The sequence below is a fragment of the Piliocolobus tephrosceles genome, chromosome 10 (genome assembly GCF_002776525.5).
Source record: "Piliocolobus tephrosceles isolate RC106 chromosome 10, ASM277652v3, whole genome shotgun sequence".
Lineage (NCBI taxonomy): Eukaryota > Metazoa > Chordata > Mammalia > Primates > Cercopithecidae > Piliocolobus > Piliocolobus tephrosceles.
This window is the reverse complement of record NC_045443.1, coordinates 72,400,710-72,416,452: the sequence shown is the minus strand read 5'-3', so window position 1 is coordinate 72,416,452 and position 15,743 is coordinate 72,400,710. Positions and strand designations below refer to the sequence as shown.

At 34.8% G+C, this 15,743-nt stretch overlaps 1 protein-coding gene across 5 annotated transcripts in view; it reads left to right on the top strand.

Moving 5' to 3' along the window:
* Positions 1-15,395, top strand: part of KCNC2 (potassium voltage-gated channel subfamily C member 2) — a 169,320-nt gene extending 153,925 nt beyond the window's left edge. The window contains exons 3-5 of one of the 5 annotated variants that reach the window (XM_023230471.3): positions 4,247-5,174; positions 7,253-7,417; positions 14,268-15,395. In XM_023230471.3, the coding sequence (XP_023086239.1) occupies positions 4,247-5,174; positions 7,253-7,417; positions 14,268-14,377 (1,203 nt within the window). In that variant the 3' untranslated portion in view covers positions 14,378-15,395. Of the gene's footprint in view, positions 1-4,246; positions 5,175-7,252; positions 7,418-11,642 lie in introns of all 5 variants that reach the window. The other 4 variants (XM_023229785.3, XM_023231171.3, XM_023231947.3 and 1 more) reach the window with 4 other exon arrangements.
* The last annotated feature ends 348 nt before the right edge of the window (positions 15,396-15,743 follow it).

The window sequence follows — 15,743 nt, the reverse complement described above, 5'->3', positions numbered from 1 at the left end:
TTTGTTCTTTCATTAATTCTTCCACCCTTTTATCTATCCTGCCATGCACAGTACTAACAATGGTGCAAGGACCAAGAAATACAAAAAATGAATGTGATGTCAGTCCAGTCCTTAAAGATTTCTCAGTTCAGTGAAGGAAAAAGAGACAAATAAATAAAATATCTTCACCTAGATTTCTTTCCTTTTTACTTTCTTTTTCCGAATGTTATTCAGTCTAACCTCATATTCACCTACTTAAGCTCTACTCAGTGAGCCAGAAACAAAAGAAAACATTTTTTATATCCAAAGAGCTCAGAATTAAGTTCAGATAAAGTGCACCAAGCCTTTGCTAATGCAACCCAAGTGTTTGCCTCTGGATAATTTCGAGTTCTCAACGCTGCTGGGTCACCCATTCATTTGATACTTGAACTAAATTGCTAACAAACCGAGTTCCTGTTCCTTCCATGGGAAGCTCTGTAAGCTCTGTGCCTTCCCGGTATCTCCAAGAATTTTCATGGGGGCTACATTTCCCCTTATTACCTGTTATTCTTATTTTTATGACTCTTCTATGTTTCTTATACCTACTACGTATCCCACCTCCCATGGTTGACATCTCCCTCTTTTTGTCCTCTGCTGGCCCAAGACCTTCATTCCTTGAAACAGAATCAACATCAAGCTCTTTTTATAAAATAGCCTTTTGCTGAAAGCAAAACAGAAAAAGCATCATCTTAAAATTTAATATTCTCCATTGCTATTCTCAAGTTCTGCTACTGAACCTGTGAAGGGATTTCTCATTTGGTGGACATCACATTTTCAGGTCTTCCTCCTTCTCCTTAGAGAATTTTTCGTTTTCCCCCCTTCAGAATTCAACTTCAATTTCCAAATTTCTCTTATGTTATTGTCAAGCATACTTTTGTTCTGTCTTAGAATCCTAAGTTTATTATCCTAAGATTAGAATCCAGACTGTGACTAGTGTTTTTAGCTTTCTTTTTTTTTGAGACGGAGTCTCGCTCTGTCGCCTGGGCTGGAATGCAGTGGCTGGATCTCAGCTCACTGCAAGCTCCGCCTCCCGGGTTTACACCATTCTCCTGCCTCAGCCTCCCGAGTAGCTGGGACTACAGGCGCCAGCCACCTCGCCTGGCTAACTTTTTTTGTATTTTTTTAGTAGAGACGGGGTTTCACCGTGTTAGCCAGGATGGTCTCGAACTCCTGACCTCGTGATCCGCCCGTCTCGGCCTCCCAAAGTGCTGGGATTACAGGCTTGAGCCACCGCGCCCGGCCTGTTTTTAGCTTTCATAAATAAAAACATTGCCTCTCTGGAGGTTTTTTTTTTTTTTTTTTTTTTTTTTTTTTTGAGACAGAGTCTCTCTCTATTGCCCAGGCTGGAGTGTAGTGGCACAATCTTGGCTCAGTGCAACCTTTGCCTCCTGGGTTCAAGTGATTCTCCTGCCTCAGTACTTGGGAAAGTAGCTGGGCTTACAGGCATGCACCACCACCCCCAGCTAATTTTTGTATTTTTAGTAGTGATGGGGGGGGTGGTTCACCATATTGGCCAGGATGGTCTTGAACTCCTGACCTCAAGCGTCCTGTCCACCTCAGCCTCCCAAAATGCTGAGATTACAGGAGAGAGTCACCGCCCCTTGCATCTCTGGTTGTTTTTAAAGCAAAATAATAGGCTACCTCTGAGATGAATGTTGTCTTTTTCTCAGAATGCCAAAGTTGTTTACTTTTTCAAATATTCTTTAATTTTCCTCTTAGAGTAAAAATATTATTATGTATATTTTATATATGTTATATATAACATAAATAATTATTTCATCATATAAATTATGTAATATGTTATAGTAAAATATTACTATAATAGGGAAATAAAAAGAATATTTGAAAATGGAATCAACTTTGGTATGACACTGGCAAATTTGCAAAGTACTTACAAGCTAAAGATATACAGAGTTATAAAAATAGCAAAGTAGAATAATATAAATACAAAATCATGATGTGGTTCTTTAAATATTGCCAATAAAAATAAATACAAATACCAAATGACAAGCAATTTTTGGTTTTCAAAGTTTTGTGTCTTAGAACTGTTTACAGGCTGTTCACATGTTTTATTTATGCACAAGAATTTGCATAGAAACCAAAATTTTGTCAAAATACACAGAAATACACACATACACACCCACGAACATCTCATTACTAAGGAGGTAGTGAGCTATTAAGGCTTTAGGAAGATTCTTTTGAGTCTATAAATACCTGAAATGCTTGAGTCTAAGGTAGGGATGGTGAAAAGTATAGTTGAGGAGTGGGAGTCAGTAGGTACATATTGGCAGGACTCTAACGACAAAAGATTTCAGGTGGAATAAGAAACAAACATGACACCTAAATCTATAAATAAAATTGGGATTAGATTAATAAGTAATTTGTGAATCGAGGATAACTGATTCTGCCTCTGAAAAGTTATCTTTGAATGTGTACATAGGATCTTAATGATACTGTTACAACAAATGATTGATTAAAAAAAGAATAGTACATTTGCTTATACAAAGCGAAAACTGAATGACAAAAGAATGCTATTATCTCATAAAACGTCTGGGAAAGCTAATGGTCAGATCACATTGCCAAAACTTAGAGCAGTTGGAAAATGTTCATGAGAGAGTGAGTCAAAGCCGGGAAAATGACCTGCCTTAGAATACTATACAGCTATACAGCTGATGTACTAACTGGCACACTGTAGAAGTTCCATAATTTGAGGTGGCTCTTTAGGGCAGATAGCTGCAGTCCTAAGATATTTTAGTCCTTTTGTATACCCTTTACATTTTGGTGGATTAAAACTCAACCAGGTAAAAAGCGTGGCGGTTTCAGTCTCTTCTTGAACTGTCTTAGTTCTTCCCAATGGCATGCTTGAGGACTAGATGTTACGGGCAACTTTGGATTTTGGATACACTCTATTATAATTTTCAAGTAAGAACCTCCCTCCACTTGACTGACAGCTTCCTTCTCCTGAATGACTCTTTTGTTTAGACATTTAAGGAAGAGTCTATTGGTGTTCATTTAGCATGCTAAACCTGAGGTGTTATCACAGAGTACTAGTGATCTCTAGCACTGCTGACTGCAACAGTGTCATTCACTCAAACAACTGGATTTCAAATGTTCAGATCTTTAATATTACAAAGTATGTGATCCCAGCCTAAATAAATGGTTTTCAGCACATTTGTATTCTGCATTTAAGAGTTTGGTAAGTGAGGGGAAGAGAATCTGGAGCTAAACTTGTCAGGTTAGTGACTCAGGCTTATCATTTTTTAGTTTATGACCATGGAAAAGTAGTTTAAACTTTCTGCCCTGATATCCCTGTACTGTAAAATGGAGTAGGATTAGTGCTGTTATGAGGATTGATGTGAGTTAACGATGTAAATTACTTTCAACAGTATATGGTACTACTAAGAACTATATGGGTGCTTTTTCTTATTATTCTGTGTTGGTAGGTGTGTGTGTGTAGTCATGTATTATTGGCTGAAGAAATGAATTGAATTTAAGAAAACCCTTTCAACTTTATAGTATGTTACTCTAACACTTTGAGATCCATTTTCAAGGGAGGAAGACATTTTCATTTAAATTGCTACTTTGCTGGGTTTTTCTCCTTTCAGTCTTATTTATTCTTCCTCCCTAGATTTGCACTTTTGGACAAGTCTCCACCTGAAGTTGATGTAATTTACACGGCAGCATGTATTGCAAAGATTGTTTTTTTCATGCTGATACCGTATGATATCCAGAACATTATATATATGAATATAAATCTATAGCTAAATTTGGATAGTTTCCAAATTTCTATCAATGTGTCATGCACCCAATATTTAAAGGTTTAAAACTTGATCTTATGCGTAAAGATTTCTAGGATCATAAACTGTTGTCTAAATTTCTCTTTTGTTTTGGTGTGTTTTCAATTGCAATTCCTTTGCAGTGGTTTTCGTGTTCTCTTTACAGGTTATATTTTCTTACACACACAAAAAAAAAACTCAATAAATTATATTCCAACATAAAGCAAAACTTTGTATCTATAAGTTGAAAACAGAACCTGAAATACATTACCCATACACTCTAATTAATGTTACATACATGTATCTTCTTTTTCTTAGGTCATATCCAAGTGAAACCTCTAAATATATTGTTGTTCCTTCTTATTTACAGGGATTATTGCTTTTAGATTTGAATCAACATATATTATGATTCAGATCACTGTGGTTTTTTTTTATTTCTTTTTCTTCTACAGTTTATTGCTTTTGCTTCTTTATTCTTCATCCTGGTTTCAATTACAACTTTTTGCCTGGAAACACATGAAGCTTTCAATATTGTTAAAAACAAGACAGAACCAGTCATCAATGGCACAAGTGTTGTTCTACAGTATGAAATTGAAACGGATCCTGCCTTGACGTATGTAGAAGGAGTGTGTGTGGTGTGGTTTACTTTTGAATTTTTAGTCCGTATTGTTTTTTCACCCAATAAACTTGAATTCATCAAAAATCTCTTGAATATCATTGACTTTGTGGCCATCCTACCTTTCTACTTAGAGGTGGGACTCAGTGGGCTGTCATCCAAAGCTGCTAAAGATGTACTTGGCTTCCTCAGGGTGGTAAGGTTTGTGAGGATCCTGAGAATTTTCAAGCTCACCCGCCATTTTGTAGGTCTGAGGGTGCTTGGACATACTCTTCGAGCTAGTACTAATGAATTTTTGCTGCTGATAATTTTCCTGGCTCTAGGAGTTTTGATATTTGCTACCATGATCTACTATGCCGAGAGAGTGGGAGCTCAACCTAACGACCCTTCAGCTAGTGAACACACACAGTTCAAAAACATTCCCATTGGGTTCTGGTGGGCTGTAGTGACCATGACTACCCTGGGTTATGGGGATATGTACCCCCAAACATGGTCAGGCATGCTGGTGGGAGCCCTGTGTGCTCTGGCTGGAGTGCTGACAATAGCCATGCCAGTGCCTGTCATTGTCAACAATTTTGGAATGTACTACTCCTTGGCAATGGCAAAGCAGAAACTTCCAAGGAAAAGAAAGAAGCACATCCCTCCTGCTCCTCAGGCAAGCTCACCTACTTTTTGCAAGACAGAATTAAATATGGCCTGCAATAGTACACAGAGTGACACGTGTCTGGGCAAAGACAATCGGCTTCTGGAACATAACAGATCAGGTAAGGCAGGACTTCAAATGCATGTTATTAAATGCTTTATAGACCAGTATGTTCCTTAGACAGAAGGCAGTCATTCTCATTTTCTGCACATGTTCATGAGTTTTCAGCCCTAACCCCTTCACAAAATATGTGTTTGCGTCAGGCTTACAGATAGCTAGACGGTAGCATTTTCTAAATGAACCCCAAGTAGAATACTGCATAGCTGGTCTATAGAGTTTTCCTGCTTTAGTGGGAATGCCCTTTGCTGATGGTGCCAATATTTTCTTTTGCCTGTTTGTTGCTTTTGTGCCAATGTTTCTTTGTTTCCCTGCACGATGTGATGGTATGATATTGACCATTTTTCATCTTTCATCCTCAAAATGTTGATCTCCATATCGTTTGGCTTGGTGTGTTTGTCTCAGTTTTACCTCTGCCACATGGTGCCATGCATCTCAACCTAATTCATAAGAAGCAGTTATTTAAGAAGAATGGATGCTTACATTTCAAAGGCCTAAACTCCAAACAGGTGATATGGAAGATAACCTTTTTGATAACAAAGCTCTTCCCTAGTAATATCCTGGAGGATTGATAAAATTTTCATTGTTCTTAAATTAAGTAGGGTATCTCATTATAACCCCTTTGATGAGGGTCGATGACATGTAATATAATTAACCCTCCATTTTTCAAGGAATAGATGTTCTGCTTTGGCCACTCAATGGCAAAGTTGAATTTCTCAGTGGAATTCCTTTTTAGACACAATGTATTGGGTTCTGCTCTCTCTCAGAACTGAATTTTGAATGATTTACTGCTTGAGATTAGCTGAATCTCTGCTCCTTCCCATTGCTGTAGACAATGTAGAGTTGATTGACTAGAAATTGACATTCAGCTGCCAAAGTCATAGTAGTGTCACCTCTTGTCTACTGTCTGGTACAGGTAAAATATTTTGCAGATTAAACAATTTAATTAGCTTTTACCCTACTATGAAAATTTAGGGTTTATTGATTCCCCATAACTTAGATATATTTTATTTTTTCTTATAGAAAATGACATGATGATTTTATGTGAATAGTTTTTCATAATTTAGAAGTAACATCAACTAAGAAAGCAAACAAACTAACAAAAAAGGAGGCATCATTTTCATAGGTCCCTCCTTAGCTTCTAGAAATTTTAATGAGGTAAATGGAAAAAACAATGTGACTGGAGCTGAAGTTTGTAAGTGTTTATAAGTTTCATTCACAGTCCTTATGCTTATTTAGTAGATGGCTATGCAAATTCTGCTAACATATATCTAAAAACTGTTAAGAATATATTTATGAAAGGTAGAGTTTAGTTGGTGTTGCTGCTGTCATCAAACTATTCTCAAGTATCTATGCAGAGCCCTTAAGAAGGGCATGGGAAAAGAGCCCTTAAGAAGGGCACTATCATCCCAGGTAAACACTGAAATAACAAGCTAGTATCTAGGCTAATAGGATGTGAAAGTCTTTGGCAAGGATACAGAAGTAAACAGATACTCATTTCAAGGACATTTGGAGAAGTTGGCCTTGTTCCACTGCATGCTCAAAAATATTTTGCCGCTTCCAAATAGAGTACCTGGACACGGAGTCTGTGTGCTTTGGAATAATTTTTATTAAGAGTTTGGGACACAATACCTTCAGAAATTAGAAAAAGCATGTCTTTTAAATAACCACAAAGGCAAAATGTACTTAAGAGATTTTCTTAAATAGGTTCCATTTTAAAATATTCCTATTCAGAGTAAATAGATAACATGTCAAAAATTGTAAGACAATAATCTACGTGCTCTTTCATTATTACACTTACTTTGAGTTCATATTAGTTGTATTAAAGGCAATTTCTTATTAGATAAAATCCAAAATGGAATTAAAATCTCCCAAAGAACATTTCTACTCTTTTCAATACATTTCCATTTTGCTCCATGTAATTTTTCGTGAAGAGTGATAAAAATTCTTTTTCTTATTGTGATGTGATTCTTGTGTTTTGTATATCGAGTGACTGGACTACCAGCATTCTGTGTAAACTCTTTGTACTGTCTCATTTCCTCATTCATCACTGTCTGTCAATGGGCATGGTGCTGTGACCAGTGTTATCAGGTGACGACAGTACAGGAAGTGAGCCGCCACTATCACCCCCAGAAAGGCTCCCCATCAGACGCTCTAGTACCAGAGACAAAAACAGAAGAGGGGAAACATGTTTCCTACTGACGACAGGTGATTACACGTGTGCTTCTGATGGAGGGATCAGGAAAGGTAGGCATGCATTTAATCAGATCATAACAGGTGACTTAGCAATAAACTGTTGTAAATACATGGAGTAATGTAAAATGCTCATTCATCATTTTGTAGGAAAGACTGCGTGCGGTGCTCTTTTCCTCTCTCCATTACATCTTCTCTCCTTAGAAACTTGTTAAAATACATAATAACCTATGTGATTGTCATATCTGAAAGGCATCTCATCCCTTTTTCTCTCTCCTCTGGTTTGCCATTTGTCTATGGGCAGAATTGGAATGGAATATGTAAATATTAAATCACTTATCCAATTACTTTAATAAAATGTACTCAGCAGTCATTAAAAGTTATCTTTTTCACTACAACAAATAAAACTCACTAATTGGCTCTGTGCACATATTTGATGAGTAATTCATGACTATAAAACAATTATAAGTTTTTTTGTTTTTTTTTTTCCTCAAAGTAAAGCATGAAACATGCTCTAATGTCTCTTTGTCAGTGGTTTATCTGAGGGTCTCAAGGTTGCAAAGGCCCAAGATGCTCAGTCATGTGGAACAGTATGTCTACTCACTTCAAAGCCTACTTGTGTAATCACAAAATGCACTTATAGAATTTTTCTTCATGACCAATAATAAAAATATCTGTTTATTACTATTTTTCAACAGACATGAACTGTGCCTAACACCTAGGAGATAATAAATCTTGGTTGAATGAATAAAAATTATGGAACGAGCATCTTTGTTAAAAGAGTATAATAGAATACTGAAGCTCACACTTATCATGTGGGTCCTTTTTCCTTGATTGTACCACTGTCTGAACTATTCCTGAAAAAGTTGTTATTCCCTTTTGGTAAACTTTACAACCTTAGGACAATTGGGATCTTTTCCTCCCCTTTAAGAATAGTCTTGTGATGATTATAACCCACTTTTGTCAAAAGTGGTATGCTTTATTATTAGCTTCTACTTTGACAATGCCAGTTGCTTTATTGCCACAGTAATTTTTCCTGTTTGTTGATAGAATAGGGAAAGAACTCTAATAATGTCTTATGGTAATTGACTGAATTTGAATAAAAATCCACTTTAAAACTTTCATATTAGCACAACTGCATTTAAATAATACTGTGCTTAGTTGCTATTCATCGGAGTTTCTCCGTATTGAATTATTTACAATTTAAGGCTGAAATATTTATTTTGTGATTCTCTTTTTCTTTGAAATATTTTATTGCCCATATTGTACTTCTCTTAATTTCTTTTGATCACTTTAGATTCTTCTTCTTTGCTTCTATGCCTTTGAGACTTAAAAGAGAAGACAAAGGACTCTTGTTCCTTCCATGAATAATATTTTAAATACTTCTCCATTCCAATTACTTCCATTGTTTGCATCTATTTCTTGCACCAAAATGTATTTCAATCCTCTCAATAGATTTATTTGGTTGTTTACTGTTCTACATTAAATATGTGCTAGAAAAATCTTTAAACATATTTGGAAGACAGTGAATAAACTATCATAGTATTTGAGCAAAATATATGTACATATGTTAAATAATAATCATCATATCAAACTAATATTTTATATAGAACATGCTGTTCTAAGTGCATTGAATATCTTAAATCACTGTACGCAATGTATATACATGTTAAATTTACTTACATTTTAGAGCAGCATTCAATGAGATTATCACATGCAATATTTGTACTAAGATTATGTGTTTAAAGAACTCTCTAGAATGTTTTTCTTCTATGTTAGACAATATTTTGAGTTTTAAACTGACAAAGAAAATCATGAATAAGAAAAGGCTTTGCAAATTATAAAGCACTATCTAAATACAAAATTTTACTATAAAATTGCAAAGTTTTGCAAGCAAAGCAATTAATAAGATATTTAGTTTGCATGTAAAATGTATACATGCAATCTTATTTCACAAATACAAATTCTTTTTGTTAGTGAGAACATCTTTGAAAATTTATTCATGAGCTTTTTACTGTTTGTCATTTGTTATCATAATCAACTCTTTTTCATTCTTGCTTAAGTAGTTTATAGCTATATGTTTTTTCCTGCTAAGTATGGTAGTACTTCTGGCTAACTTTACTTAATCTTTTCAGTTGGTTATCTTATCATATCTATCACAAATTTATTCATTTCTTTTCCTGTTTCCCTTTATGTAGGTTATATATTTCTGCTGTTACTTCTATTCATTTATTTTCTATATAATCCTTTCATTTATCCCTCAAGTTGGTATCTCTGCTGATTTGATTTTAATATTTAAAAATTCTTCTGTCTATAAGTGAAAATAAATTACTGGATTCCCACTAAATTATTTTTCTAGCTAAAAATATGAATGTAATTGGGCATATATTAAGAAATCTTTAAGGATTCTCTAAAAGAGTAAACTCTCAATACTTAGAATACATGTTTTTTTCTTTTAGGAAAGCATAATTACATAAACTAAAACATGCTCGTGAATAGCACATGAGTAGGTAGTTTCAGTATTGCCACAAATAAGCACATGCACTTAAGAATTATTTGAAATGAATGCTGTGCATCTAGATGTTAGTTCAAAATCAGTTCAACAGTGTTTATTCTCATGAATTATATTTTCAACCATTCCACTAAAACCTTGATTAAGCAAAATTTTATCAAATTTTTTAACTATAAATGAACGTGTAGAATAAAGAAAAAATATTTATATGAATAATATATAATTTTACTAATAAATACTTGTTACTAAATTAGAAAGGAAGACTTTTCAAATAGACACTGAAATTATAGTCATTAAAAATATAGGACCTATAAACAGAATAGAATATTTATAGTAAAACTATAATTCAGAAATATAACATTTAGAATGGCAACCAAGTTTTACATATTACTGGCATGAACACTATAAAACTGCCAAAGATAATTTTACCTTTCTGGGGATCCTGTAGGAGCAAGGAGATTGTAGAGAACAGAGTTGTAAATCTGCATGATGATGTTTAATTATTAACAGTCCATTTAGTTCATGCATATTCACCACTTTGCCTTTAATCAAAGCCAATCAATGTTTATCATCTAATTTACATTTTTAGGTTATACAGTCAACTTCAATGGCACAGGATAATTTTTTTCTACAATTCCCAAAGTTATATTTTCAGTCACTTTTCAGAAGACGAGTAATAACTAACCCTCCGTGCATGTGAAAATTTATATTTAGGGACTAACAAAACATTGGCCCATAATTATTTGATTAGCAGCGACTATGTGCTAGAGAATATTTGTCATAGTTAATGGGTGGTATAAATTTCTATCTACAAAATCTCAAAGAAAGCAACTAGTCTGCTGAAAGTTAATGTGTGTGCATGTTGTGAGGGGAGGGGAATGTTCATCATTTTCTTTTCTTATCCAATCCAGCTTCACCCCATAAGACAGCTTTACCCCATAAGAGGGGTATTGCTGCGATCTACACCCATTGTCTATCTTGGCCTCTCATACATAAAATAATCAGATACATCACTTTTTCTCTTCCAATGAAAAGAGGAAAGTTATCCATGACTTCTTCTCTGGAATTTCCATGAAAAGATTCAATTAAAGAGGAATAGCTGAAAGGTACATAAAGAAAAACAATGGACTCATTTTTTTTTTCCTCACACACTCATCAAGTACACCAAGTTCTGATTAGAACCCAAAGAGTAAGTCATATATTGTAAGGGAGACAAGTAGTCCACTAGAATTGTATCTACTTGCTCAATTTTGGTTGCCAAAAAAGAATTTCATTTTCCTGTTCTATAACAGTTTTTCAAGAAAGCTGTCAGAACATTCATCTCAAATCTTTGTAGTATGACTACTTTTTTAGTCAATAGTTGCCCCGCTTTAAGACATTTCACTTCAAAATTTATACTAGGTGCTTTTCACCTCTTTTAACTGTCTCTAATATTTTGTAATAAAAAATACTACAATATACAAATATTTCCAAAGGTGACTTTGATAGGGTTGCTTAAGTAGCTAAGGGATAAGGCTAAAGTTTATGAGAGCATCTTCTATCCTGTAACTTCATGGCTATCATGAACAAAAGATCAAGGTGTGATCTAATAGAAAGAAAAGATGAATTAACACCAAATTATTCTCAATTTCTGGGTGGGAAGGCTGGGGGTGGAAATCAGCTGAAAACATCATGTAATCAAATTCAAACTTATTTCACTGAAATTATGACTCAATTTATATTTCATTCATTTTCTTTTTCTTTTTTCCTTTACTTTTCTTACCCAAGGAATTAGAAATGGGCATTCCATCCTACATCACCTGGATAATGGCAACAAATGCCATTATTTAAGAATCATCTTTTAACCCTATAAAGCTGGAAGATTAAATATGCTGGAAAAAGAGTTGTCCATTTAAACTTAAGTATGCTTCATTAGCTTAGGTAGTAAAAAATGAAAAGAGAAAAAGTAGCCTACTTATTTCTCTTTTTTTTTTCAAGAACACATTCCGAAATTTAAAAATATTAGTCAAGCTTATATCTTACTTAAGTTGCTTTGCCTAATTCTTAAATGAGTTCTAGTAGTCTACATGACAAAATTACATTAGCGCTAACTATAATCTGGGAAAAAATAGATTTTGAAGTATTGTAACCATAATTTGTGATGGCTGGTTTAATCTTTTCAACATGGCAACTACAGTGAACCTCATTTTTTTAGAGTTATAAATTGTCTCAATATTAAATTCTTTGTAAGCAAATTCTTCTTTGAGCTTGAAAGTAGCACTTTTGATTACCCTGCATGGTATTATTTGTCTGTCTATATTCTGGTTGAATTCAACTGATGTCTGTGCATTTTTTCATAAAAGGATATGAAAAATCCCGAAGCTTAAACAACATAGCGGGCTTGGCAGGCAATGCTCTGAGGCTCTCTCCAGTAACATCACCCTACAACTCTCCTTGTCCTCTGAGGCGCTCTCGATCTCCCATCCCATCTATCTTGTAAACCAAACAACCAAACTGCATCAGTCGGCTAAATTGTATTAATTCAAGTACTGTTTACCCCATAATGGAAATAATTAAATGTAGAGTTACTCCAGGCTCCATTAATACAGTATAAATCTTGCATGATACTACAATTTGAAGTCAGAAATGCCACTTGGGTAGCTAATGAATTTTATCCAGGCTTTAAAGATTGTCTAAAGTAGTGCTAAGATTTCTCCTATTAATTGCCCTGATCTCCTTTTGCAATAAAATGACAGACAGTGTCAGATATTGACCAGTGCACTAATATATAAACATATCTTCAGGGAGATATATTTAAAACAGTGTGCTTCCAAATGCCAACCACTTCATTGGAACTTTATTTCTTGTGACTGTAAACCATTCTGAAGATGTCTGGGATCCTATCTTGATTGCACACAACATGACTTGTGTCAGCTCATTTGCATGGACCATCTTGTCTCTATCACCTGAAAGCAATGTTGCAGAGTTTGGGGACTATGGATAGCTCAGGATATGTGTACTTGCATCGAACCATCCTGCTGATATGAAAGCATTGGTCGACTGTTCTGCATGTTGAATTGTGGGGCAGGGAGGGCACGTTTCTCCTTGACTTTTTTTTTTCTTATTATTTGAAAGAAATATATGTTTTAAATAGTTTAATTTCTTGATTGATTTACTTTTCTTCAAAAATGCTGTATTGGAGTTCTGAATGTCTCTGGTTGTTTGCACACAGATAACTGCAAAGAGGTTGTCATTACTGGTTACACGCAAGCCGAGGCCAGATCTCTTACTTAATGACTTGGGAAGGCACAAAACATGAGAGAAAGAAAGGTAACTGCCAGCCAGGCTTGCATTGTTTAGCCAGAAATTGCTGCTTGGTTCTAGACTCTTTTTTTTTTTTTTTTTTTAAACCCCAGGGTTTGTCATCATTTTCAGAGGCAGAGTGCCAAATATCACCCAAAGCTCTTGTGTCTTTTTTTACCCCCTTATTTTATTTTTATTTATTAATTTTTTGTGCAAACATCAAAAGTCACTGGTGTTCACAGAAGACTTTTTTGACTAGCCTTAAATTTCTGAATCAAAAGATTAATCAGATTTTCAGGCAGTATTTAATCAGGTGTTTTGTCCTGTATGTTGTTCCCGTCTGTCCGTCTTAGCTCCCTGTCTTTACTGTATATGCCATCTGTCTCCATGAAGCACAGAAATGCCTCTGTAAGATGTTCATGATTTTAATGTTGACTCCCTCCAACCCTGACCCCATACTTTTTTTGCTATTTGGAGCAGCCTCTCTGCTTTGTGTATAAATTAATGATACCCTGTAGACTACCTAAGTTAATCGGCACTGTGAATCTTTTTGATAAGCAGGGTTTAAGCAGCAATTTCACCATTGCACTTGGTTGCCTGCTGCAGTGTCAGTTTCTACTACCTAGCAACCAGCATTCATTACTATACTCCAACAAAATCCTTAGGGAATCATATTCAGTCTGAGTGGAAGAAAGTCTATTTATGCATTTCTATGAATTCAACAGCAATAGCGTGTCTCGTGTATTGAGCATGTGAGGGAAGAAAAAATGCCGTAAAATAAATAGAGGGATAAATAATATTACTAAGGCATTTGGGATCCTCAAGACTGCTGATTAATTCCTATTTCTCGTGTTTATTTTTTGTTAGGAAGACAATTGTCACTTTTATTATTGGCCACAAAACATGTATTACTCTATATCCCCAAGTCCTAGAGCATGACCTGCATGTTGGAGATCTTGTACAACAATGTATTTATCCAGACGTACATATATGATACTTAGAGACACAGTGATTCTTTTGATAACACCACACATAGAACATTATAATTATACACAAATTTATGGTTAAAAGAATTAATATGCTGTCTGGTGCTGCTGTTATTGACTACAGTGTTGTACAGAATTTATCATGGATTTTTGACTGCTGAGAAAGGGACAGTGGAATTTAGCCATACCAAGGACTATACTGGAAACAGACTTCTGCTGCTGAATGTGCCCTGATGTGACCAGGTTGCACGTGGAGGAGATCCCCGCATCTTCATGAGGCACTTAAAGCTTATAAAAGAACTGTGGCTGGAACTCATCTGGTGCTCCCCATGCGAGTGCTCTGCTTGTAGACTGGCCAGTGTCTATGAAACAACTGTAAATATCAACATGTGTGCATGGGTCAACAGTCTTGGCCATTTCTCATCAATAGAAGCCAAATTCATGATCAACATCTCTGAAGTTTCATGTAAGGCCTACACTTCTTTGAATTACTCTTCATGGGCCCACATTAGGTTGTGCTGTGAATTAACTTAAGGCAGTGATACTGATGTAGTATAGTTCTGTCTTAATTGCCCTTATTTCTACTTCGTTGGTTGAATCTATGAACTTGATTGTATTATTTTCTTATAAATTACTGATGTAATCAGCTTGTCAATTATGTTGTGAAATTGTTAGTATTCATTTATCAAAAATGACCTATGTTTATTCACATATTTGTTTAGTTCTGGGAAACTGTTATAGCTTAAATGAAACTCACCAACATTATTCATAGTTTAAGTCTTTTATCATTATTACCTCAATTATAAATATTATAAAAATATAATTCTGGCAATGAGAGTATTTTTTTATTCAATGATCAAGGAGCAATGTCAGTATATAGTAGAGTATCAATTAAATTATATCCTAAAATGTATATTTTGCATAAAAGAGATATTCTTTAATCAATTACTTTTTGTGAGTTTTGTGGCAAATGAAGCTTGTACTTGTCTTTAAAACTGTTGTAGCCAAAACTATAAGATTTTTACATCTTGCTTAATCAATATTTCCAGAGTCTATTAGTTCCCCTGGGATTCTGAATATAACATATAGCCTATTATAAACCCCTGTATCGTGGACCTTTTGTGAACATTTCAAGGCGCATGCACAACCTTGGTGATAACCAGTGGAAATGTAACTAACTGAAATGAAGAATAAAAGATAAATGAGCTGGGGATAAACTTGAATCTTATCTGATTAAATTACTTAAATTATTTTCTTGACTCTTTTCTTTGTGGTGCAGTTTTCAAAGGACTTTACTATTTTTATGTTTTACGGTATCACACCAGGCCCTTGTATGCAATGAAGAATTTGGGATAAAAATATTTAAAAACATCCGCAACTCTTACTATCATTCAAGTGTTAGGCAAATAGCCAATGTATTCTTCTTCTTTCGTCTGCCTATATTTCTCTCATAATTCTGAGATTTTAAAATTATTAAGCATTATGGTATCTGACATTTATAAAGTATTTATGATTAGTGCTGAAATTTTCTTTTTTCCTATAGAGATGGGGATCTTGCTATGTTGCCTAGGCTGTTCTCGAACTCCTGGCCTCAAATAAT